The sequence below is a fragment of the Pyrgilauda ruficollis genome, unplaced genomic scaffold (genome assembly GCF_017590135.1).
Source record: "Pyrgilauda ruficollis isolate IOZ18807 unplaced genomic scaffold, ASM1759013v1 scaffold29, whole genome shotgun sequence".
NCBI lineage: Eukaryota > Metazoa > Chordata > Aves > Passeriformes > Passeridae > Pyrgilauda > Pyrgilauda ruficollis.
Window position 1 is genome coordinate 8,660,214 of NW_024524266.1, and position 26,888 is coordinate 8,687,101.

Sequence of the window (26,888 nt, forward strand, 5' to 3'; positions counted from 1 at the left end):
ATCATTTTCTAATAAACTTCCAGTGCTTGTTAGTCTTCATCCCTATCCATTTTACATTGATACAGATTTCTTGAAGGTGCAAAAATTGCAGTTAGCTCATATCAAATTGAGTTCTTTATCACTAAGGTTCTTCTGATAGTTTTTTCATCACAGTTTTCAGAAACACTTTTGAGGTCTCCATCTGGAAAGATCTAGACATTCTTTGGGACTATATGAGTTGTTTTGTGTGTCTTGGTCTGTATACAACTGTATACTTCCAAGCTTTTGTATCTCATTACACAAGAAACAGAAGTTGGATGCAGCACATGCATGAAAAGCAGCACAAATAGTGTGTAATGTTATGCACATAATTCATAGAAAAGCCATGTATGTTTTCCAGTTACCACATAAACAGCAGATTTAATTGCTATTGGCCATGAACCAGTAGATTAATGGTCAACCAGAAGACATTGTTTGATGACATCCATGGTGTTTTGCTCCTTTGCTAGACACTATTGTTAAGAGTGAAATGAAAAAGAAAAAAAAACAGAAGCCCTTAGTGTACCCACACCTTTTAAAATGATGTTTGTGTCTCTTCAGCTGGCTCAAAGCCCAGGTTGCTTCTTCCTTCTTCACCACTGCTTCTTCCCTCTTCACCATAGGGGTTCACTGCTTCATGATTTGACCCTGCTTTACCTCTGCTTTCTCTTGCTCTCCTGTAATGAAAATTCATTTTCTATTAGAAGGTCCCTGTTCTGTTCCAAGTCCTTCTGGATCCCCAGAATCCCTGACTGTAAATAATACTGTGTTTAACTGCAAATATTTATATAAAAGAAATCGAGTTATGTTTAAGAAGAACCATAGCAAATCTGCTATGTTCTTAGTAACCCTGTTAGTGGAGGGACATAGAAAACCAACCAAGCTATACTTGTTAATGCAGTAATATTTAAGGAAAACATCATAACTGTACAGCCTACAATCAGATTACAGAAAACTGCAGGTGTTGATGAATGTGGGCAATTCTGCTGTTGGAGAAGGCACCATGCTCAGGACATCCCCTTCTCCTTGGCAGAAGCCTGGCCACCCTGCAGCTCCCAGTGGCCAAAGCATTGGTTAAACTGATGGTGATGGGGAAATTGCATTAAGCTGCCAAAGCTGTCCTGTAGTGAGAGACAGGGAGATGAACTTTTAGCTATCACTGTTGATGGGAAAGGCATAACAGGCTTTCATTCCTTAACTTACTTCAGATAAACTGAGGCCTAATCTGTAAAAAATCCTGATGATTCAATTATCGGGACATCTTCCAGTAGTCATGATCATACTATCCAAAAATATTACTCACTTTTTGCGATCTCTCTGCCCAGTGATGATCAAGGCAACAACTCCAATGACAACCAGACTAATGACCACCCCAAATACAATTAACCAGATGGTTACAGGTGGTTCATAAGGTGCAGCCAGGGTTGGAAGTATTCCCACAAACTCCAGCGTACTATCATCGAGTCTGAAAGCCTCATTTATTCGTCCTCGAGACATCCTGCCATCGAATGCAAATTCAAAGAGTTTCACACATTTATTGAAAGGAAAGGAAGAGTTTTCAGTTTTTTATAAATCTTCAGCATGGTAAGGTTCCCCTGAACATCTCAATTAAAAGGCTGCAGAGGAGGTACTGCTAAACCCATTTTCCTTCTGGCACGTGAGTAACAACCACAGAAACTTAAACCCTTAACCTATTTCAGCTTAACTGACGTGTTCACACACTCTATGGACTCTTAAACTCAGTCTTAACATTTATTAAATGAACCTTCTGATCTCCGTCTCTCTTTGTATTTTGCCCTTCATTCTCTTTACCATTTCTTGTCTATTGAAAAGTTTCTTAGTTATGCCACATAAAACCACAACTTTGACATCTTACCTGTTTCCCTCCTACAGTCTTACACAATTTTGATTAGTGTGTTTCTCACTGCCCTGAAAACCCTTTTCCTGGTGTCTCATCTGTGCCTTGTTTTTCCTTAAACTTCCACATCTGCTACTGAGTGCTAACCCAGGAGTTACTTTCACAGCCATATTCTTCTCCCTTAGTTCACCCATTTATCTCACTGCTTCTTCAACCCCATCTCAGGTTGATGCTGCTTTTAGATTTGTGCCCTCTTCATTTCCCACTGCACATTACCCACGATCTTCTGCAGAGTTGCAGTTTTACTTATCATTTTTATAGCAATGACTTACAGTGGTGTCACACCATGCTATAAAAGAGCTGTTCATTGACCTGTAAGTGGGAACTAGCTCCTGCTCTGACCTCTTCTATGTAATCAAATACATCTGGCTGTCTTTCTAGTACACCATTATTCTGGAGTCCTTGTTAACAATAATTCTTGCACTGACTTTTCAAAAATGAGAGGAAGAACACACGTGTGCATACACACATTACTACCGTATTCTTTATTTCAGGATATAAAATAGTTCCTGTCAAAGTCTGAGCAATTAGATCAGCTGGCAAGGTCTGATGCAAATGAAATGTGTTTTGGCAACACCCTGGAGCATTTTACTTTTTTACTATTTATCAGATACCATCTGATAGATGGACTATTTTTTTTTTCTGTCATAATAGTTTTCATCCTTGTATCTCTCATCCCACTATTTTCATTTTAACTGCAGAATTTACTTTCTTGTCACTGCTTCTGCCTCAGCTGACTTAAGCACTGCTTTCCCTTCCAACCTTCCATCTGGTTGGTTGGTTGCTTGCTTTTTTTCCCCAGAAAGCAAAATCTCACCTGATGGCATTTTCCACGTCAGCTTTGGGCACAATATCACTGATATTACCTGGCATGCTGACAGTAATGTAGAAGGAGATCCTTTGTGTCTCTTCCCCAACATGAATGTCTGTAATACTGAAGGAGAAACAGAAGAAAAAGGTTATTTTCATTGTTGAGATGACATTAGCTTTAAATTCGAGCCAGTGAACAGTTGTGTTTGACTGACATTGCCAGAGGTTTAGTTTACACTGGGGGCATAGTGATATCAGCTGGGAAGTGAAATCTATTTTCCTGCCAGAATCCCTTTTTCTATATGCTAATTTGTAACTTGAGCTGGAGAGAGTCTCTCTCATATCTAAGACAAGTCTTGGTGTAATTTTCCATAGCACATAATCATTTGCAGAACAGAGAGTGTTGGGGTTGATCTCATGAATGAGTTGATGTATGAAGTACAAAGTGGAAAAAAATAGCTTTCTTCCTTATTTTTCTAGAGTAGATTCTAGATATTACATGACTGATGTTCTATAAAGTAATACCTAATAGCTTGAGTAGATAGCTTCTGAACATTATTGAAAATACTTAATGAGAAGGGTTGTTTTTCTTACCAAAATCGCTTTCAGGTGAAAGATTTTATGCTTGTAAGTGAACCTAGATAAGATTAGTAAGTCTGTACCAAATTGTAGTGCTTTATAGTCAATATGTTTATCTTTTCTTAGCCCCAAACCCCTTGGATATTCAGTATGATACACATACATTGCTAGAAATGTTAATTTCTAATCAGTCTACCTTCCCTGATATTTATATATTTATGTTGGGCACAAATTGTCAAGGTGCATCTCCATCACTGATAAGATGCAGGAAACAAAGCCTTCTTACCTAACTTTAGCACATTATTCCTAAACTTCAGGCTCTTGAGGGGAAAGATCTCACATACCCAAGCTGTCATCTTGCCTTTTACAAACAATGTTTGACATTGTTTCTGTCACCTTACATTTGTCAGAAGGCACAATTAATCCCACCAGTTCATGCCATCAGCTGAGCAGAAGCAATGCAGGCATAGCTGGCACAATTAGGCAAGCCACTCACTCGAAGGCAGCTTTCTGTTTCTTCACCTCTGCAAAGTATTTTCTCATGGCATAGGCGACAGATGACTTGAACAAGAAGAGCTCACTTTCATCCCATTCATACTGCAGAAACAGCACAAGAGAAATTACTCAGAGATGGCAAGAAATCAGGGACACTAAGAAATCCTTCTAAAAAGAAATAGCCACTGTAATGCTTGGCATGCACTTCAGTATTATTTATTTGTGCCATGATAGCACATCAGAAACCAACCCAAACCTTTTAGATCTGTTAATCTGGGCACTGTGCAGTAGAATAACCAAGGAGGCATCCCTGCTGCCAGATATCATGCTGTCCCTCTGCAATCTCTGGCACCTTTATATGGGACTGCTGAAGATGCTGCAGTGCCAGCACGCCTTCCTGACTTACAGGGAGAAAGAGCATCAGCAAGACTATTCCTACTAAATATTGTACATTCTCTTTGAATTCTAAAAATTTCATTATTTAGATCCTGTTTTAATCACATAAGTTTATTTGCAGAGCTGTTCTGTTAAGGAGGAGAACCTTTGTGGTAGAGTTGTTGTGTGAAAGTGGCTAATTTATTTGCTTGATGAGCTCGGATTTTTGTTCATGGTCTGTTTTGGTAAAAACTTTGTATCAGTACTTCTGCAGCAAGCCACACTTGGGGTTTTTTCCCTGGAGAATCGATAGGTGATATTAAAAAAAAAAAAAATATATTGCCTCTGTGCAGGCTTCTCCTAGCCTGCCTTATGAGTCCAAAGTTATTTGCAGTGGGAGACAAAAACAGCTTCTTTGGGGCAAGAACCAAGAGCTGTACAGGGGGCAAAAACCACCACCGGAGGTGATAAAGCAGCCTGGTTTGTTGTGAAATAGCATGTTTGCACGAAGGGAAAATTCCCAGCTGAACTCTGTGGCAGTATCTTTTTATTCCACTCAGGCATAGATTTGATTGTGTTTATGGTACCTGGGCAGGAAGGCCCATAAATGCTGTCAGTGATAGAAAATCAGCTCCTGACTTTCTTGAACATTATTCAGGAAGGTGTGGTAGAAGGCAGCTCTGTTGTAACTGGCTTTATAAAACCTAGCTACATTTTTCATATGTGTCCACCTCTTGACACTGATGTAAAATGAGAGAGATGTATAAATATCCATGAGGAAGACATCTATGAGGGATAGACAGGGACAAACTGTTTAGCTGGGTGTGTTGCAATAGCACAAGGAGTAATGGTTTTAGACTAAAAGAGAGTTGATTTAGATTAGTTACTAGGAGGAAATTCTTTGCTGTGGTGAGGCACTGGAGTAGGTTGCCCAGAGAGGTGATGGATACTCAGTTTCTAGAAACATTCAAGGTCAGGCTGGGTGAGCCTTACAGCAACTTGATCTAGCTGAAGATGTCCTTTCTCATTTGCAGTTGGGTTGGGCTAGCTGATCTTTAAAGGTCCCTCACAACCTAAAGAGTCCTGATTGCATTAATAAAGGGCAGGAAAGGGCAGAAAGAACCCACTGCTGTCAGTCCATTCAGGACCAGGTCCCAGGAAAGGCACAGGTACCCAAAGCCACAGCAATCAGAGCAGTCCCCAGGGCATTTGAAGGGCAGGGGCTGTGCCAGCCCTGGCTGTTCCCACCAGGAAAGGCTGAGGCTGAGTTCCCGTTGTGAGGCAAATGCCCCCAGCTTTCTCCTGCTGGCACAGCTCTGCACTGAAGCACCTCTTGTTACTGCTGCTGCCTCCAGCAGCCGGCACTGTTCACTATCACAGCTAAGAGGCTGTTGTTGGGGTTTCCCAATTTTCTATTTATGCCCAACATCTTTAGGCTTGCAGTGCTGCTTTTTTATTGTTATTATTTTTACCAGGATCTAATGAGCTTGATTCCTCTACTGATGCTTTCTGTACTTAGCATGTTAACTTTTTAATCATTTTTTCATTTCTCTAACTTGTATTTTGTTTTTTTTCAGTCTAATGTATTTTAATTGCCACTGTGCCTCTCAATTGCCTTTATAAATACTATTACTGGCTGTGTGGATGGGAGGTACTTGGCTGGCTTCTGATCTGTGTTTGAGTTGTGACTACCCACACAGCTTCCCATGGCATCTCGGGTACCCACCCTACACTGTGCCTTACAGAAGCTGCTTTGCTTTCAGACAGAAAAGAACTCTGCCAGGCACCTCTGCTCTGTTACAGTGTGTTCACTCCAAGGTCCCATATGTGATTTGAAAGACAGTGTAAGTGTGGCCTCTGATTCAAAAAGGATTTTTCATTGCAAAATGCATCTAAATGCCTGCAGGCTGACAGCTCTCCATTCTCTAACACTGTCTTGTGTGACAGCCCTTTACAGTGTGATCACACATATGGCATTGACCTGGTAGAGAATTTTGAAATAATGTTTGGAGAGGGGTCTGGTTTTCAAGTGGCAGTCAGGGGCTGGCGCTCCTGGAACCGTCTATGTTAAATATGACAGACCCCAAGGAATTCAGTGGGGATCTTGTAGCAGTTTCCCTTGTGCGGGCACTTTCATAAAGCCCCAGCTGAAGCAAAACTGTGGATGTTTCAGCCTCATGAGCTGCACCCGTGATCCAGCAATGCTGCGGCTGCAGCTCTAATCTCATCAGCCTGAAAACAATTAGCAGGGTAATTGCAGCAGTGCACGCTCTGGTACAGCTGGCGTTGAGCCCATCCGAGAGTCTGGATGCTTAATTTGCCAGAACTTGGGGCTATTAAAACATCCCTGCTGGGGCTGAGTCACAGCCTGTGTGAGCTGCAGCTGCCCTGGCCCCCAGCACAGCTGTACCTGAGCCCAGAGCAGGAATCTTTCCCTGCCTGCTCTTTCCAGAGCCAGCGAGCACAAATGCAAAGCTGTTTGCTGGCATATTCAGAGTGCTTTGTGCTGCTAGGTCAGGGTAAAGTAACTCAAAATACACCTTAAACAAACAATTGCCCACAGCTTCTGTGCACTGTGAGCTGTGCAAAGCACCCAAAACACATGGCTGTGTTTAGCTGGGCTGAGATTCTGCCCGAGATTCCCCCTGCCTTTTCTCTATGCCAGTTCACATACGTCCCATTACCTGCTGCTGCCATACCAGCATTCTGCCATGTCCCTGGGGGCTCAGCAAAAGGGAAATTTGTAGGGAGGCAGAAAGCAACCGAATAGAAAAGGCTTCTTGCAAATCAGTGATGTGAACTGGTTTTGAGAGGAAGATGTATGGCTGGCTCTTCAGAGCTTAGGAACCTACTGTCCATGCAATAATTCAAATTAAGTAATCTGTATGAGATTGTTTTACAGCTGCTCAATTGCACAACAAAAGACTATGATGGCTAAAGGCAGGCATAAAAATGATATTAAGCTAAACATTAACCATAATGACTAATAAACGTGTTGTAATATGGAGCCTTTTTATGCTGTTGATATCAGTTTTGAATTGTATCTAACTTGACTAGGCAATCTAGGAAGCAATAAAACTCCAGAGGGGCTTGCGTATGAGAGAGTGATAGAAGCAAGAGCATCAATTCATATGAAAAATCACCCTGTGGTTTGTGTCCTTGCTAGTGCAATAGGCTCCAACATGCAGGTCTAAATGGCCTGCCTGATGACATACTCATTCTTGGAAAATTACTGATGTCCTGCAAGGTGAAAATGGCTATTAACAGGAATGAAGTGTCTGCACTTAAACCTTCGACACTGCCTCCGTGAGATTAGCATGAAGAGGAAGAGTTAGAATAAGGAGTGAATTTTCAGCCTGGGTTAAGCAGATGGGCTAAGCCAACGCTCTGTTTAAAATCGTAAAAGCCATCTTCAGCTTTGATGAGATTTTTTTTCATTGCTGTAATACATTTTATTGGACCAGCTGGTATAATTGGGGAAAGCAGACAAGCTCTTGGGAATGAAAGCCCTTCGCCTCATCTGAAACAGAAGCATCTGCACTGCACTGTCCCCCGCAATCTAACAACAAAGCTGTCTCTGCACCAGGGTAGGAGGGCAGGGAGGCAGCTGTGCATATCAGGGCCTGCAAATATTACTGTAAACAGCCAAACAAAAATCTCCTGAGAAATGTGTTAACAGATGTGTTTTAGTTTGAAACCAAGAGCATTGAAGGATAAAGAGTGGGATCCACCAGCCTGCTTTTAAATGTGAAGTTAGCTGCTCTAATAAGGCAGTCACCATAGCCACCATAATGGCAATTAGAAGAAATTAGGTAGAAGCTTTAAGTGGAGACATCAGCAAATCTGGGGAAAATACAGCCATTTTCGTGCACACAGGTTCCTCTATGTTAGCCTTCCAGGCCTGTTCTGTAGGAGGTGGAAAATCATGATTGGTATGTCTAGAGAGTAACTAGCTGAGATGGGTGGGCTCACTCAGAAGTTCCTCCACTAATTTTAGAGGCAGTCTTGACCACAAACTTAGACAAGACATCTTATATGTGACAACCCTTCACCTGAGCTGATGCCACCCTTCAGACACAAAGATCAGCCATACCCTGACTCAGTTTCTGAGCCATTACCACAACACTTCTGTTGCCCAAGCAGTAAGAAGGGTGCCAGAGCACACAAACACACTCACCGCCTGGTCCCCCAGAGCTGACTTCAGGCTGATGCGCACTTTGATGGCATTGCTAGAATCTGGTTTAGAAAGAAACAAGGGCCATGTTAAAGCTGCTGCAACAGAAAGTCTGCTCCTGGTAAATGCTGAGGTGGCTAAAGCTTCCTTACAGTTCCCTTGCTCCCCTTGGAGAGCTTGGGGGGACTGATTTTGTTTCCCTTCATCACCTCTACTGCAAACACACTCATCTGAGCTGTCAGTTCCCAAGTCTGGTTTTGTAGCAGATGGAAAATTCCTCTCTCCTATCACTGGGAATGAACAGCTTAGATGCAGATGCTGGTGCCTGGTTAGGTGAATCCCACTATCAGACTGGCACAGGGCTGCAAGAGTTAAGAGGCTCTCCAGTATCAGCAATGATTACACAAATATAACCTGTCTGGTTCATCACTCAATGTCACAATAAGCTGAAAAACGCATTTTTCCACAGTCTCCTCCTTTTCCTCCCCTTGAGCTCCCCTCTTTGACTAACACATGTCAGCAAAACCATAGCAGTAATTTTTTTGTACTGGTTTGCCCCTAACCTGGCTCCCTGGACAAGTGGCTCCCAGCTCTGCAATACAGGCACACTGCTCTCAGGAAAGCGCCACACAAGACCAAGCTTATGAATCTTTCTTCCTTCTGTAGAGTCATCCCACACTCTGAGTGCTGCCATCATGAAAAAAAAGACACCTCAACTTCTGAGAACTGCGTGGGGCTCTGACAAATACACGTGCTGACTTCTTCGGCTCTGGCCATGAGGAAGCCAGTTGGTTTTCCTGTGAGTAAAACTTACAGCTCAGTGTTTATTTCCCATAACCCTGCTTTTTTAGGGAGAAGAGCCTCCAACAGCTACAAGAGAGAGGCACTTTGTTAACCATGGGCTGTGAAGAATAACTCATGTCCTTAAATCACCCACAAGCCATACATACATGGTGTCCAGTCTGTTTTCCAGCCAATGAATCTGTCAGAATTAGTTTTTTTCAGCCACTCATATAAGGGTTCAAAGTAGTGGAGCAAGGGAGCTGCATTCATGTATTTTTCTCCTGTTACATTTTTCAGTGCTTGAGTCCAGGGCTTGGATCTCCCTAATTCCAGCAATTGTCTGTATATGTGGAACAAGAAGTAATATGTTATTGTCATGTTCCATCTAGATGAGAAAAACACTCTGTGACCAGTATAAAGGTGTTCTTTGCTTCTGAATTCATTCCTTTCTCCCATTATTCCTATTAATAAAAATATTTTATCCCCACAAACAAGTAATTAAACCTTTGATGTACAGAACCTTAGTATACATAAATTTAGTCAACTTGTCAAAATGAACTGAGCAGGTATAGGCTAAATTTCCAGGCTAGGTTTATTCTTGATGCAACCTCATTTACTCCAGAAACTTTGTTACTCTCTGATTTATTACATGTGAGAAATTTGCTTCGTTACCTGAGTTTCTGCCCAGCTTCAGTGGAGTTGGTAATGTCACATTTGTGAAGAGGGCCAACATGGTTAGCTGCCTTGCAAAGTGCCTCCTGAAACTGGAACTGATAGATGGTGCGGGTGTAATACCTAAAGGAAGGGCAAGGAAAAGGGAGGCACAGGTTTTATTAGCTGTCTGTCAAGGAAACCTGCAAGCCTTTGGCCTTTGGAAAGCTCTGCTGCATCAGCTGTCACTCCTGCTTGGGAGACTGCACTGCAGGGACAGAGGCCAGCTGATATTTACAAGCTAGGCTAACTCGAATCTAACAAAATGCCAAGATCAAGTGGACTAGAAGAGCCTCAAATCTGTTTGTTGCCACATAAATCAGGAGAGAGTAAAGTTTTTAAGGTCCAGCTCTCTTCTCTGAGCCCTCTAAAATGAAGTGGCCGGGACACAGCGGACATCCAGGGCTGCATGCTCATGGCCCAAATGACATGAGGCACAGTGACCCCCCAGAAGGCAAGCACTCATACAGAAGTGCTCCTGCTGTTTGATGGCAGCATGAAACTTTCCTGTTCAGCAAGAAGGTCAGCAGCCTCCTCGCTGCTCAGAGATTATTATGGAACAACCCCTGATGTGCAGAGAAACACTCCCATTGGAATCAGCAACCTTCGGTCTGGGCTTTAAACAAAATAAGTTTGGGTCCTGAGACTCTCCAGCAGATGTTTTAGGTAGCTGGGGCTTGTTCTGTAGACAAAACTTAAGTAATGAATTAAACACTGCACTACCTTATGAAGGAGTAATCATTGGCCACGTGAAACAGCACGGCAGGGTCGCAGTAGGTTTCATCATGAGGGACTGGTTCCACAACACCAACTATGGCTCTCCTGGAGATGAAGGAATAACAGTGTTTCTGTTTATAGACAATAAGCAGAGGTAATCTGACTCAGCTTTTATTTCTATTTTGTCTGATACATATGGACACCTCTCACTTGCAAACAGAAGAATTCCATACAGCTCCCAGTAACCCCTAGTGAGTTCTGCTTCACAGCTGGAGACCACAGAGAGGAAGCTGTTTGGAAACTCATAATGCAAGGAAGGGATTTGTATGATAGCAGGGTGTGCACGGATCAATTAGTGGTATGAAATAATCTGCAAGACATGAGATTCACATAAACCACCTCATGCCCTGGCCCATCCTGAGTTTAGAGACCTGTTTTTTTGTTTTGGGCAAGGGCATGCAGGGACTGGGCAACCCAAAAGGCAGATGGCCTCCTGTGCCACTGGGCTGGAGATAAGATTTCTCTTTATTTTCCTCTCCTGAGACTGTGTTTCCTGAGAAACAAACCCATGCCTTGAGTTCTGAAAATGGTAATAAGCTTCCACGGAAATATTTTTCATAAACCTGTATTTCAAGCAGAGAGCTTTGCAGTGCCACTGCAACAGATGTGATAAGCTTCCCTGAACAATTTGTCATTCTCTGTTTCTCTGACATATCTGCTACTTTTGAATACATTGAAGCTGATTGATTTTTACAGTGGGTCAGGAGGCTTGCATATATCAACTTTTATTATAGATTCTGTTTGCTGATGGAGGCTTGCTGTTCATGTTCGTGTTAGAGTTCAAGTTCCATTTTCAGCGTGGGGCTTGTTTGGTTTCTTTGCATTTTTCTGCCCTCATATTAAAACCAACCTGGGAAATTACAAACTCCAGTGTGAATCATATTTATTTTTAATCTTGTGCTCCAAGGTGCTGAAAATATACTGATTGATGGGCACAATCTGAAAAGGCACCTCTGGCTGTTACTTGCCGAGGGAACTGTATTTTCTGTACGGAGGAAGGTGGTATCTTAGTACACAAGGAAGGAATTCAGTCCTTCAGATTCAGTCTAAAATCTTTCAGACAATTTGCCCCCAAAAGCACTGTACGGTGGGAAGGAAACACAAAGCAAAGAAGTGTGCTCAGATACTTGGTGGATTGAGATCTGCATGTTTCTCTGGCTGGCAAGTACAATGAACTTCACTTTCCACTTGTCCTTAAGGATGTGGGGAGCAAACCAGAGCACGTGACCAGTGAGACTTAGAGAAGGGCTGTACTTTAGCTTTACTTTAGTGAAGATGTCTTGGGGAATGTGTCAGGGGGACAGCAATGTTGATCTGGAACAGGCCATGCAAAGGCCATGGGCTGTCTTTATCAGGAGGCTGACATGAGACATTATGAGACATTGTCTGCACCACAGTTGTGTATTTCTATCGAGCACTCTATTGGTATTTACAGAAACATCCAGAGACACACATCCTGTCCTATGGGGCTCAAACACCTCAGTATGTTGAGTAACTAGGGTTGAGTTTGCAGGTTCATATTAAAAAAATCCCCTTTGTTTCTCAAACTTACTTCATCTCCCACCACCGTTTGGTCCATTCCTGTTTTGTAATCTCACCCCTAAACACCATCCACCTCCACTTCTCCAGCATGTAAGTAAAAGGCATTGTTCCAACAATGGTTAGTGCTTGTTTGAGCAGAAAGTTGATTTCAGTTTCTGAAGAGAGAAGCAGTTAAGGTAATGGTTATGGTAGCAATTAGTACCTGACTAGATGGCTAAAGTAATTTCCTTTAACAGCTAATGCTTACATCTTTTTTGAATTACAGATTTTCACTAAGGAAAAAGTGAAAGGAAGAATACTACTGAAAAAAAATGAGATAACATCATTTAGGATTGTACACTGTTTTGTCTCTTTCCCCCAAACCTTAAATAACCTAGTCCTTTGACATGTACATTTAGTTACCTATCACTGAGAACCTCTCCAGTTTCTCAGGAATTTTGAGCTCAAGACATCTCAAAATGTATAAAATGTACATTTTCATCCATCTAAGGTAGTGCTCAGAAGCCAGATGAACTGCATTATAATGAGGTCTATGTTGTCACTCAATATTCATTTAAGTGGGAGACGTAAATCTCAACGTTTCAGTTTCATTTGAACTGCTAAATGCACATCTTGATAGAGATATGTATGGATTCATGCAAGAGAATTGAAAAGAGTTTTGGAGACTCATCTAAATGAACTATGAAGATTAAAGGATGAGTTGTTCAGTGTTGAAGGTAGTGAAGTGCTAGCTACTTTTTAAATTATGTAACAGCATTGCAAAGTAGTGATCTTTGCTTCACAATGCGATTTGGGGAAAAATAGTATTTCTGGTAAATTAGAGGAGTAAGATTTTCAGAAGCCTGTCAGTTGATTGCTGAGTTTGTAGGCACGATCTTCTACTACAAAATAAGACCAAAAAGTGCTTTCGCATAAATGCATAATATCTATGCATTTATTTACCTTCATCATCTTGGAAAGTTGGCTCTAGGAGATCAAGAGATTTCAAGTGCTGAGGCGTGGCTGCAGAAAGTGACATAATTTCACCTACAGCTTCGTGGAAGCCCTCGTTGGCACCGCTCCTCAGCAGGTAGGGCTGCCCCGAGTACGCCATGTCGTACTCAATGTGGCCCATCTCGTGGTGTGCCGCCAGGAAGTCATCCATGGTCACTTTGGTGCACATCTTGATCCTACACACCAAAATAAAGTGTCTGTGGTTAGAGAGAGAGTGGCCCAGAGAAAGGCTGACTGAGCCCTGTTTGCCACAGCAATGGGGCTAAGCCCCTCCAGAGCTTGCAAATGCCCTTTGCAAAACCTGGGCAGCTACATCCTGGTATGCAGTGCAGATCCTCCTGCTGCAGCAATACTTCATAGGAAACTCAGCAAAACACCTTCAGCCACCTTGAACTTGTCCAGGGAGTAAGAGAAAACTGCTGTTTTGTGAGAACAGCTGCTCACTAAAACCCGGCGATAAACTCGCTGTATGTGTGGGAGTGAGTAAACCACCACCAATCTTAGTAATGTACAAAGTGCTGTGTGTTGGTGACTCCTACTACTTCATCCTCATGTAGGATTTACAATTTACTAAAGGAATGTCTTCCAAACAGGGTTTCTTTTCATCTTCCCCAGACTGCTGAGGTGGGACACCGATGTGTTTCACTAAGGCTTGGCTGTGCACCAGCTTCTTTCTTTCCCTGGGTAACTGTGCGGACTGCAAGAGGGGTCAGAATTTCTGCAAGTATTCATTTCGTGGGAACTTGCTGTCCCACTTCTTTTCCAAGTATGGAAGAGACTGATGGATTTTCATTAAACTGGATAACTCTGCTAAAGATAGACCGTGGACTTTCAGGAGATTTTCTCTTGCTACCCAGGGACCCGCTGCCATTGCTGCAAAAATGTGCAGTTGTCCACAAATCTCACTGGTATCCACCTGGATTTCTGCTTATCCCTTAAGCCCTAGAACATAGCCATTATTTCTCTAATTCATAAAAATGTTAGTCACTTCTCAGCTAAAATTTGAGAGTGGATCTTCAGTAGATCTACTAGTAAATTTGAGTAGATCTTCACAGGAAAAGTTATACAGAAAGGTTCACAGTCCCACAGGATCCCTGCTCTCTTGTCTTCCTTCCCCCTCTTTTCAGCCAGAAAAAAAAAAGGAGAATTTATAACTTAAGACAGCATGGTGCAGCTTTTGTGAAAATAGGTTTGTTCTAGGAGGCAGTACAAAAAGGGCTCATAGCAATTTCAGTACCTGTAATCATTTTTGCCCAGGTCCCATGCTGTAGGATGGCAGACAACCTTCCTGCCGTCAGTTGGCTCTGTGAGCATGGAGTTGTTCCAGAAGCCCTGAGTCATGTTGTAAAGGCCAATGGAAACAAAGAAGGCCTCAGCAGATCTGAATATTTTATTGGCATCCCATTTCTGAAAGAGACAATGCCACCATTAACCTCTGCTTCTGCATGCAGCCTGTTCCCAATGGTCTCCTTGCTGCAGGGCAGCTGACTTCGTATTTCCCAGGAGCTTCACACCTGCACCTGGCCTATCGAGAGTAAGTCAGTAGTGTCTGCCTTTAGCACTTCTGTGAATTCTGCTGGGAACTGGAATTAAGTGTTTTCCCTGCAAACAAAATAGGTTTCTGCACTCAGAGGTTCAGCAGATAGCACCTGACCCAGACCAGAGAAGCTCTCAATAAAAGATAAAGTAAGATAAAAAATGCGTTCCCGTATGTTAGATCTGTGATCCAACCCTTCAGTCACTTAAGTCAGCCTGGGGACAACACATTTGAGGAAGTGGAGCTACATTCCCAGCAGATGAGCATGAGAGATTTCAGCCAGAACCATAAAATTTGGTAAATGTATCTATGGGAGTTGCTTATCAGATTAAAACTGCATGGTTATGTTCTGGATAATTGTGCCATTCAGCAGTTTTATTATTCTACCCAGCAGGAGCTCTGCATTCACTGGGATGAGCTCTCACAGAGACCTGGGCGGCAAACAGCTCATTTGGATGAAAATCCCAAATGGGGCACACCCACCAACAAGGATGAGCCCACCCATTGCTCAAAGGCTACGTAAATAATTCTTCCCTTCTTGCAGTGGTACTTCAACAGACACATATTTATGACTACAAGTGGGTCAGTGGTGTAAAACAGAGGTGAGATTAATTCAGACTTGTGCAAACTGCTAAGGAATCAAATTCAACTATTCCTCCTCTTCCCAGTATAACATTTTCATGGAGTGCTGCCTACGAGAGGAGAGTAGATTTCAGGTGAATAATTGCACTTCAGAAATCATATTCCATCTAGTTCCATCAAATTCCCTTTAGTTTAAAACAGGAGTAAAGCTTTGGCAAGACTACAGGGAATTATCTCCACATGAAGATAAGAACCCATGTTCTTGGTCTGGTAAAGGTGGTGGCACAGCTGTTAGCTCTGCAGATCTCAAACACAGGCCTTATGCTGCTATGCAGTTATCAAAAGATAACAGGCAGCACTGCAGTTTCTGCAATGTTGTAGCTGTAACCAAATAAACAAGACTGACAAAAAAGAAACAAACTGTGATATACAAACTATTTGATTATGGTAATGACTGGCAAAGGTCATATTTAATACCAGCCCATTTCAGGAGTCCTGAAATATTTATAAGTACAAAATATATCTCTTAGAGGATAAGAGTCTCTGAGGAAAATAGACTTCAAGACAGGATTATGGGGGTCAAAGAGGGTGGAGGAAAACAGAGAACAGCTAAGGGTACAGTGAAAAATGCATAAACACTTAAAAGAGAAAAGCAAAAACAGGATGCAAAAAGCAACACTTTTTTGGCAGTGTGTCTGCCTGAGGGCAGCCATGGATTTCTAAAGAGCAGCCGATATGTGGTACATAATTTTTATACCTTCTAGATTTGTTAATAATGCATATTGCATGAAGGCATGTCTTACCTTTTCAACCATTGCAGAAGTTACATCAATGTTTGGTTTGGCTGGATAGGGAACAGTCAAGGCATACAGATTTGTCCAGAATCTACCCCACATATCACCTTCAGAAAAAGAGAGAAACAAAGAAATACTTTGAATGATTTATTATGTATTACTCAAAGGTGCCAGACAGGTCTATAAATCATGCAGTGTCAAAAATAGGGACTCCTATTCATCTAACCAGGCCTGATCCAGATGTGAAGGGGAGCACTTCTGGAAGGTCATGCATAGGTCAAACTCAGATCAAGGATCCTTTTATTACCCAATATCAGCAATTCTTGGATAATGCAGTTTCAGGACTGATGACATTCCTAAAGGTGTATGAAAACTGAACATCCTTTTTTTAGTCCACGTGATTGTTGTGCCATGTTCAGGTACACAACACTTATGGCAGCTTAATGCTGCATGATTTGAAAGCCAAGTTATGAAATGTGGGTTCTTAGAGTAAAATCTGAAAGAAAAAACAAGTCTCTCTGGAACTCTCATTTCTAAGGAAGACAAGTTCTGCAGAGGGGAGGGAAATGTCCCAGCCAAATGCTAGAGTTTTGTGCTATGTGAGGTTTGGCAAGGATGAGAATACCTGCCCTCCCTTCTTGCTACTGCTGCTAAGCATTTGTGTCATCTCTGCTAGGAATTTATCCATTTCTCCTCTACCCTTCTTTTTTTTTTTTATCTGTAACCTTTTTGCTAATATCTTGATTAAACAATCAGATTATTCTCCACCCATGTGCCTTGTAGGTGACTGTGCTGTGTATAAAGCCAGGCTTGCACGCCATGGGTGTGTTGACATACCCAGCAAGTGAGCAGGGAGGCCTCCTGTGGAGCTGATGAGCTCGGGGCCGTACACTTGCCCCAGCTTGTGTCGCACGTAGGCATGCAGCTGCTCGTACAAAGGTTTTATCTGGAGACAGAGGAGGAGAAGGAAACCATTTTTATTTTTCACTTTGCTCTATTCTGCTCATTACTCCTAAACAGAGAACCTTGAAGCTCTCTCTGACAAAAAGCTCCTGGCAGGTAACTGACCCCCAAACCTGCAGCTTAAGTTTGCCCCCTGCCTCAGGGCTCAGGCACTGAGTCCAGATTCCAGCCACAGAAGTCCTGCTCAGGTAAGAGGGAGGGAGCATTACTAACTTTAGAGCTGGAGTATCAGGGATGCCATCTACCCCATGGACCCTACCTGGAGGAGAGACATGGACCTGCAGAGCTCCCTCTTTCCCATCCTTTGGGGACCAAGCTGGTCCTTGAACAGCTACAGAGGTAGAAAAGTCATGTGTCTCCTCACATCTGTTTCTGTTAAACCCACATAGACTGAAATCAGCCAATTTAAAGCAGGTTTCATCTTCATTCATAACATCAGCACGTGAGCCCACCATTTCAAAACACAACCCTGCAACCCAGCTGAGAGCTCTTCCTGCCTCTACCTGCTCAAATGTCTTCTCCACATCTTCAATCAGCTGGTCACGGCTGTATTTGTAATCTTCTGGAGACTCTGCTTCATAATTTGCTCTCCAGTAATCTCCGTAGTCAGAATAACCTGTAAAGCATGGATGCATCACATGAGGACACCACAAGTGGCACTGCTTAGTGCCACTAAGGCAGCATTTCTCTGCAGGAGAAGTGCAGCTCCCTGCAGATCCCATGCAGACCTGCAGCCTTCCCCTAAAGCAAAGCAGCAAAATTCTAGATGGTTTGGGTTTAGCAGAGAGGAAAAAGCCTCCCTGAGGGTGTCCCTCATGAACATGCAGGTATGGGAGATTTCCAAGAAATTCAGAAATTGTTGTCATGGTTATCTGCTAGGTAGAGTCATTCAGTCTGGAAATGGAGATCAAAGGAAATCAAGAATCCTGACTGGAGCTCCTGGGGCTATGAGGGACAGCAGCCTCTGTTCAGGCTGGACACTAATGGGTTCTCACAGAAGGCATAACTTGGTGGACATTGAATATGGGCCCCCTTTTCCAGAAACTAAACCACCAGGACAGATGCAGACACCAGAAGTGAAATTCAGTTCCCAGTTCCATTACATATTCCAGTCCACTGAGCTCCATCAAGCCTGGAGTAAAAATGGCTCCTAGCTGAAGTCCCTTCCTTAGTGGTACGAAGGAAGGCCATAATGACCTTCTTAATGTTTGGCTTTTTTCCCTGTCTTACTCTTTGGGTCATATTTTCTTATCCAGCACCAGCCTGACAGTTTTTGCAAAACAAGGAGGATGGGAAAGCAGGTGATGCAGCTGCAGTCTGGCCAAGAGACAGATGATGAAACTACTTCAGAAGCTACTTTAGAAGACCCCAAAAGAAAATTAGAAGGCAGCTGCTACTGTTCCTTGAAAAGACAGTTCCATATGATTTGTGTGGAGATCTCTGGAAGTACACTTCCTTTAGTACAAAATCCTTTTTGAACATCCAGCTGCACCTGGTGTCCCAGGCCTACCAAATCTGATCATTCCAGCTAGGGAATAATGCTTATAAATGTACCAATGACTGTGGCTGCAAGAAGGTCAGGGCCCATAGGAAAGAGGAGATGTTGTCAAAACTCAGCAACACTCAGAAGCCGTTTAAATGGAGTGTGCCTGTCCATAAATCACAAATGGTGCAGTTCTGGGTGCTGGGTAATGAGGATCACTGATGCATTGTGGCCTTTGGGAAAAGTGCCAACAAGGAACAGTGCCAACTTGCCCAAAAAGGTGTCTCTTGCTCCAGGCTGGGAGGAAACCTCTGAACTGGTCAATGGCAGTTGTCTGCATTGTCTCTTACTTTGAGACATGCACACCAAGAGCAAATTATGTGCAAATTATGTATGTGTTTTGAATTCCTGGGAAAATTGGGTAAGACTGCAGTATATTTACTAGTTTCTGGAAGCCAGAAGGGAAAAAAAACAACCCAGAAACAAAAAGAAAACAAAAATTCACTTACCATTAAGCCTTGCAACCTCATTTTCAAGTTCAACATACTCTTCATATAATGGTCTCATCATTCTGCCAACATCAGCTCTCCAGCCTTCCCAGGCCCACAGTCTCTCATTATAATCAGTGCTACCAGCCATAATAGCATCCAGACCTGTCAGAACAAAAAAGTAGGTGCTAGGCTTTGAAAAAGCAGAATTTTTCTTTCATAACAGGCAAACAAACCAAAGTGAAAGAAATTCATGAACAGAGAAGAAAACACTTTGTACTCGATATACTGAAAGATCCCATTATTTCGTTGCATCCTTTCCTAATTTAAGGTTTCCCTCTTGTCTTTAAGAAGCATGGAGCACATCCATAGTCTCACAGACTCATAGTCTCTTAAATGCTCTCTCCACATTAGCTTCCCTTAAGTTGGTAGAATTCTCAGGACGGGCCTCAATGCAACATTAAGTCCAACACGACTGAAGGTGGGGAATAAAAAATTGATTTTCTGTGATACAGGCAAACCCCAGGTGACAGGCAGGCTGACAAACAAGCTGAGCAGGCCTCCCCATTTTTTTTTTCCACAAAAGGAGACAGTATGTCTCGTGGGCAGAAGGTCCAATGGAGGTGCCTGAATGCAAGGTGCAATTAAATTATGACTAAGCTTTAGATAGCAGGAAGTATCTGTTGAAATTACAGCCTGTTCTTTTGCAGTCAGGAGCCACCCTTTGGCTTTCTCCTTCTGCACCCTCAGGGTGAAGAACACAGTAGGGGCAGTGGTTGGTGTCGTACCTGGCTCCAGCACCAAACAATCGGATGGATCATTGATTTTACAGACGGTCCCAGTGCTGTAGATGGTACTCATTGTATTTAGCACAGTGCCCAGCTGCAAGTTAAATGCAAGACAGCCTGTTAGAAACATACTCTGTGCAAAATTACAGCCAATTATGCCAATTCTTTAAAAGCTAGAATCAACACTTCACCCACCAGCTTAATATTTAAGCATATGTTTGAGCTCAGGAGAGATTAATGAAAGAATTTGCCTAAATGCATTACTGAACCAGATCTAGCTGGAAAAGACAGATAATCTCCCAAATATATGATATAACCTACAGGTTCTTAATATCCAGTCAGATAGGGCTCTGGATTCAATGAGCACTGACTGCCACGAGAGAGCTGTCGATACACAATAAAAAAAATAAAGCAGCAATAAAAAAATAAAGATTCTCAATGTGCTTTCATAAGCATGAACACACATAAACTTTGCAGGGAGGTTGTGGCTTTGAGTGGCAGCAAAAAGAGCCCCTTTGGCAGGTGCTGCCAGGCTGACTGCTGCCTGTGGGTGTTCATATCACACATTGCATGGATCTGCTTGGACTCCATCACAGAGACTCATGTCTTGGGCCAGCTGAAGGCCAAAATGCACCTGAAATCATTCAGCTGTATCTCAGAACCTGTGCTACGTGGCTTTAAATGTTTTTCAATGTTTCCACGTCTTCATGCCTCAAGGATAACATGTACCACTTTTATCTTTCCCTTTAGGACTATGCAAGTTCTCACTTAGAGATTTAAGTCAGAACTCTGAAGAGCTGTCAGTGGGAGGAGTAATTAGTGAGTACATCTAACTTTACCTCTGTCAGCATTAAAATCAATCAGTGCCCAGGCAAATTTTTGTGTCAGTGAAGAATACTTAGATATTCCTATGGAACCCCATCAGGCTGTATAAAAAAGTCACTTTTCAAACATGAATCAACAACTTCAGCCCCAAAGACCATTATCTAGGAAATTCTAAGTGTCTAAACAGGGAGGGTACTGAAATACATATCTCCTCAACAGAGACAACATTACCATCAGTGCACTGTTGTGATCCAAAATAAATACTTGTTTGCATTAACTGCCAGCATTCCAACCAAGACAATCTGTTTTTCAGAAATGCATCTTATTTGGATCAGACAAGAGATCCAGCCAATCTGCTGCTTCCTTTGCATGGTGATTAGCACTGCTGACCTTAGTAGAAAACTCTCAGGATTCTTCTGTAATTAGGACTGTAGGATCCTGGACTGTAGGTACCCATGACTCAGTGCTGTTTCAATTTGATCTTCAGCAAAGGGAAGTAATTTAATTCTCAAGTGTTTGGTTATAAATCCCTTTTGAGTCTGCATAGCTGCTCACTCCAATTTCACATATAGTCATTATCCACATATCTGCCTCTCAGGTGAGTTTATCAGTGCAAATGTCAAATCTCATTATGATTCTTGCCAAATCTTTCTGGCCTTCAGCAGCTTTCTGTGGAACCCTCCCCATTTCCAGGCATCCCAGGGTGCCCAGTGCAATGAAACGTTCCTCCTTTTTCCCAGTGTCATAATGTACCACATTCAGAGAAAGAAAGACTTCCTCCATCTCCACCTTTCTGACTCATCGAATGGCCTTGTACCCATCTCTTTCTGCTCATTGCCCTAGATCTGGACTTCACCAAGCACTTACCACATGTCCTTTTTTGGTTTTATGGCTAATCCAGCTAAAAGTGCAAGGACTGCTCTGAGGCGTGTTTGAAATTTATTCCATGGCAAAACTGCTGACAGAAATGTCAACCAGCTTCCTAGGCCAGACTACCCATAGTCCTGTATTGCTGGGAACACCTAGAACAGGTACACTTCCATACCATACACTGCATCATCCCAAAACAAGCAGCGGCATGACAGCACCATGGCTTGAGGGTATTGTGAGAGGCAGCTGAACTCACCCCCCAAAAATTATGAACTACATTCAACAACTTACTCTGTTATACTTTTCTGACGACAGAACAGATGATCCTCGTTCCTGGAGAATCTGGATCTGGAGCTTGGTGAGGTCATCTGTGATGCTGTCTGTTGGGAATTTGCTGGCATTCCCGGAGGCCTCCTCGTAAAACGCAGACCACCTGGCGCCTGCCTTGCTCTGCAGGGGGGTCACACAACCCTGAATTAATCCCTCCAAGGGAGTGGAGTGACCTGATGCACTCAGTGGACAAAAACATCACTTCTAGGAAGAACTTCATTTGTGAAGAGCACCCATGGACTGTGGGCTGAGCACTTACAACACCTGGTGAAAGGGCTACAGAGCTTTTTGGCTTTGTTTTATTCACACATCCAGATAATCATTTTTCTTTGGGAACAGCAAAAAGCATGACTGTCTACTCACACCTTGGTTGTTATAATTGATCCAGAATCACTTTGCTGTGTCTCCTGCTATTCTAAATCACTTTTTCTTCCCTTAGTGCTTTTCTTCACCCACCTGTGAAGAAATAAGCCAGGGCACAAAGAGATCTGTGACCCAGATGCTAATCCCCATTTCTGCTGCAGTAGCAGGAACACTCAGCTGCCAAGATAGTGAGTCTGTTTTTAAGGCAAATATCACTTTCTTCTGAAATGCTGGCAAATAAAAGATTATACCTGGGCAAAGGAGGCTCTAAACTGGTGCCCGAATTGGGTGTGCAAAATCTCAACATTTTGCATGAGATTGCTTTTAACACTTCTGCAATTACAGACCATGATATGTGAAACTCCCAAATTTCAGTTCACAAAGTAGTAGCATTAGAACACAATTTGGAGTTGGGACTGTCTTATTCACCATTTTCTAATGTGTTTGTGCACAGTTTAACACATCAGCAGCAATTCCAAATGGCAGTAAGAACAGTACTAATTAACCTGGGTCCTTGGGAGATTTTATTTAATTGTGCTTACACCAGAGCTTCCCAGGCTGTGGATAGGGCACCTGTAACACCCATCTCTGGTGCTGAGGCACCAGGGAACTCCAATGTCATATTGTGCCTGAGGAGCTTTCAGGCACCCTTCACCCCTGGCAGACACACCAGTAAGACCAACACTTTCTGTGGGGCTGTGCCCAAGTTGTTCAGCCCCATGTGTGACAGGGGCACAGAACCCACTGCTCCAGGCTCCAGCACAAAAGGGTGGTGGCAGATGTAAAGCTGTGGTAATCCCATCCCCACAACTCCATCCTAGCTGCAGGAGGGCAGCCATTACTGGGAGGCTTTCCAAACTCTCCCCTTCACGGAAGCAAACAGTCCTGATACTCCTCAGCAACTTGCAGAGCCCAGTGGGAAAGAGCTTGATAAGCACCCAGAGAAAAGCATTGCTGTGCCAGTATGATCCTGAGCTCCTTGTCCTGAGCAGGAACAGAGAGGTGCCTCAGGAGTGGCAGGGCAGAAGAGGGGGCTTGCTGGCTACAAAACCAGGAGAAAGCAGTTATCTTGCTGTCTGATATTTCCACAATTAGAGGAATTGGTTGATAAGTCAGAGGAATAGTTATAGGGTTTGTGACACAATTTACAAGGAAAATGGATGTGAAGGAGCCAGAAGGGACAGTATTCATTAACTCTCCTCCAGCAGAACGGGAGGAGGGGAATCAGTGGGTTTATTAGCAGCGCTGCTGAAGAGATCAAGAGAGAGAAAAAGTTCTCTCTGAATACCAGACTAATTGGTTTTATTGCTGGTATCTCCTCATGTATTTTATTATCATCTCATTAATGCTGAAAATACTATATAGGGCTTTCATTTTATGTGTTTGGAAACATTACAGTTTAAGTGTCTGGTGCCTTGGAAAAAATTCCAGATTGACAATGATTAGTCATTAGGATTTCTTCCAGCCACCAGTCTCCTTGCTTTAATTAAGAAATATGATAATTAGAACATGTTTTAATTAAGTTATATGACCACAAAGTGAAAGACCAGCCATTAGGTAAAAATAGATGTAGGATGTTCAGCTTTTTATGCTTGGAATTGTTTTCTCTACGGCTTGAGTTAACTTTAAAAAATGTGACGCTTCAAAACAAAGCAAAATACAAGATGGTTGTGTTCATTCTGAAAGGCTTTGAGCTTACAAGATACTGAACTGAGGCATAGCAATATCAGTAACCAGCCAGACCATGGTTGCCTGCTCTTGACAAGTTCTTGCCTAGAGACCGCCCCAGGGCTGGGGCAGACAGAGGCTGGTGTTGAGAAGCAAGAACTGTGTTGGAAGACAGCATAAATATAAGTACTATGGTCCTTCCTGCAGACAGAAATGGACTTTCAAACAAACATGCAAGACCACTGCGATTGAATCTCCTCTGCTGGCATTTGCTAGTCTGTGATCTCACTTCATTTTTCCCGGTCTAATACCTCCAGGCAGTCTACCAACAGCCCTGACTATGAGAAGAGTGATGGGGGCAGGGGGAAATGTCCACCACTGAGTAACTGGTGTGGGCCAATAAATCCATCAGCAAACATTTAACAGAATGCCTGCATCCAGAAAATATTTGCATATTCACTGAGAAGTAAAACAACCGCCTGTGTCAGTAAAAAGCACAGTGTTTGTCCGGTCTTAGGGAAAGTGGGAGACTTGAGCTCATGTGAGTGCAAGGTTCAAATCCTGTTTCCTTGCACCACAGACAGCACCTACCCCAGGCCCTTGGAGAGGATCTTCACCCTCAGGATATGCCCTCTCCAAGAGGAAAGGGAAATGCTTTGTTCTTAGGAAGGGAAACCCCACAGAGAAACACTGCGCCAGGAGGCACTAGTGGTGTTGGACTCAGCAGAAGAAAGCATCTCTCTCCATCCAACAAATATTTTCAGGATGAACACACAGTGCTCCCTTGCCTTTTCCTTCCACTCATTGGAGTGACCTGAAGTGGTGGCTAGGGACAGTCCAGCTTCTGGACATCCCTCTGCAGTGCAGGCAGTCCAAGTACTAACCCAAGGCTGCAGAGGCTGGTAGTGGCCCAGGCACATCCAGTGAGCATTTCTACAATAAAGCAAGCTCCTCTACCCTTCCCAAAATGAAGCACAGCTACCAGAGAAGTAACACTCCAATTTCAGACAAGTTGGTGGAACCAAAACAAACCAGAAAGTGTCACATTCCTAAGAGAACAGTAAGGATGCAGGATGGAGCACTCACCATTTCATTGGCATTCTCCTCAGTGATGTTGGTGTTGTAGTTCCATGAGGCAATGGAGTTCTCATAGCTGATATCTTCTGCTCTCCTGTTAAACTCTTCTAAAAACATTTGGGCTTGTTTTGTGACATCCTGAGGGGTCACAACAGCGCTCAGGCCACAGAGAAGCCAGAAGTGGACCAACATATTCATGTTCAGGATGAGAACCTCTCGACAAAGTAGGTTTCCTCAGGCAAGCTTCTCTGTTGGCCTCTGCCTCATCAGCCTTCAAGCATGGCCACTGTGAAGAAGAAAGGCTGAATCCAATTTGCTGGACCTTTTATAGGTTTTATTCATTATAAAGAGAAAGGAAAAAGTTTTTTATAAAAAGCCAAATAAACAAAAGTCAATTATTAACTTTGGAAAAACATAATTACTCCTGCCATTTTATGGCCTTCTTATAAAAAGCTTTTACTTTTGGTTAATGTTTCCCAAATGTGCTGTCAATGATACAGCTGGTCACTTTATCTATAGCCTACCCGTGTCTCTGGTAGCTCAGAATCTGTCAATCCTTTAACAGGTTGGTGATAAGCTGTAAAAATATTTAGAAACTTCAGTGAAATACCAAGCCAAGAACCTTAACTCCCAGGCAGGAAGAAACCCCAGTGAGTCTGAGATAGGGTACCTGGTTGTGTGCTTAGGGACATGTTTTTAAAAGCTTTGCAAAGCCCAGGTGATTTGGGGAACAGACCTCATTTTCAAAGCAATTGGGGCATATAAAACCTGAATTTTAAATGGGTTCACTGAGCCATCAAAAAGCATCAAGAGACTTTGTGGGGTCACAGCATCTTGTGTAGAGACCTAATCTGAACTATAAATCAACTGGATTTAAGTACTAAGGTGACTAAGGCTACTGAAATGACTCCATCTTAATATTTAAATACCTTTGCTAATCTAGCTAGGAACCTAGCAGTTACTGCAAATCAATGGGAAAATCAATGCATGAATTAGCTCTGGAAATGCAGCTTGGGTTGAGTGTTATCGATCAGACAATGCCTTAGTATTTTTTAAATTAGCCTATTTCTACTCAGAATCACTTGGATGGTTTTGTTTTTGGTCTTGTCAGGGTTTGTTTTGAGATGCAGCTCTGAAGCCACATCCACAGGCTTGGTTTCCCGTTCCCAGCAGAGTTTCTGTGAAACCACCACAAGTCTGCCTCCATGGGAGCAGCAGGCATTGGCCCTTCATTGCCAAACCCTGGAGAGGAGGTCCAGCCCTCAGGAGCCCTTGGGAATCCAGCACAGCCCCAGCAGGGCCACCAGCAACAAGCATCTGGCAAGCACAGCCCGAAACCAGGGACCTCGAGGAAACAGCTGGCTTCAATATCTTGTGGTAGCCACATTTTTGTGATAGCCAGTTTTCGTGAGTGAAAGTTAACAACATTCGCTCAACCCTTCCCCAGAGGTCATGTTCCCTAAATTTCATGTTGCTCTTCTTGATGTCATCCAGACTTGCCAAGCTTTGTACTTCCTAAGTGCTGGTGTCCATATCTGCAAACAACTGAAACTGTAATCAGTGACCAGGAATCCAATCCCTGGAACACTTTACATGCAGTGCCTCTCTGATACACACCTTCTTTCTGGTGACATCAGCCAACATCGACTCATATTCCAGCTGAGACCTTTCTGGTAGTGCTACTTGCTCAGCCATTCCCTTTTTTGTCTCTGTACATGTGGCTCTAGGGTGGCACCAATTACTGCATTGTCAATTTGTCTGGACTGAAGCGCATCACACTGATTTCAGTCCATTTTTCAAAATTTTATGATCATTTGGAATTGTAATCCTTTGAAGGACTCCCTTGGCAGTGCTTGGCAATGCCCAAAAACCTGTTAATAGATGGATATTCTCTTCCCACATCCAGATGATATGGGACACAGTAAAGCCCAGGAAAGGTATTAAA

At 43.0% G+C, this 26,888-nt stretch overlaps 1 protein-coding gene and 1 long non-coding RNA gene across 2 annotated transcripts in view; one reads left to right on the forward strand and one right to left on the reverse strand.

Annotated features, from left to right (window-relative positions):
* Positions 1–26,888, forward strand: part of LOC121356214 — a 46,445-nt gene that overhangs the window by 12,545 nt on the left and 7,012 nt on the right. Inside the window, exon 2 of the long non-coding RNA XR_005955525.1 lies at positions 9,036–9,168. This is a non-coding gene — a long non-coding RNA (uncharacterized LOC121356214). The remainder of the gene's footprint in view (positions 1–9,035; positions 9,169–26,888) is intronic.
* On the reverse strand, positions 554–25,144 carry ACE2 (angiotensin converting enzyme 2). Its single transcript, XM_041472401.1, has 18 exons — positions 24,953–25,144; positions 21,797–21,955; positions 19,811–19,904; positions 19,044–19,187; positions 17,555–17,667; positions 16,926–17,034; positions 16,098–16,195; positions 14,413–14,582; positions 13,125–13,351; positions 12,193–12,337; positions 10,587–10,685; positions 9,825–9,947; positions 9,320–9,492; positions 8,373–8,431; positions 3,822–3,922; positions 2,754–2,870; positions 1,322–1,516; positions 554–695 (listed from the first exon to the last, which is right to left on the reverse strand). The coding sequence occupies exons 1-18, from the start codon at positions 25,139–25,141 to the stop codon at positions 554–556; spliced, it is 2,457 nt and encodes an 818-aa protein (XP_041328335.1). The 5' UTR covers positions 25,142–25,144.

Excerpts from the sequence above, each read along its gene's own strand:
- ACE2 (XM_041472401.1), bottom strand. The coding sequence starts at position 25,141 with ATGAATATGTTGGTCCACTTCTGGCTTCTCTGTGGCCTGAGCGCTGTT. Across the intron at positions 19,905-21,796 it reads CGTCAGAAAAGTATAACAGA|CTGGGCACTGTGCTAAATAC; the intron begins GTAAGTTGTTGA and ends TTTAACTTGCAG. Across the intron at positions 14,583-16,097 it reads CTTCTGCAATGGTTGAAAAG|AAATGGGATGCCAATAAAAT; the intron begins GTAAGACATGCC and ends TGTCTCTTTCAG.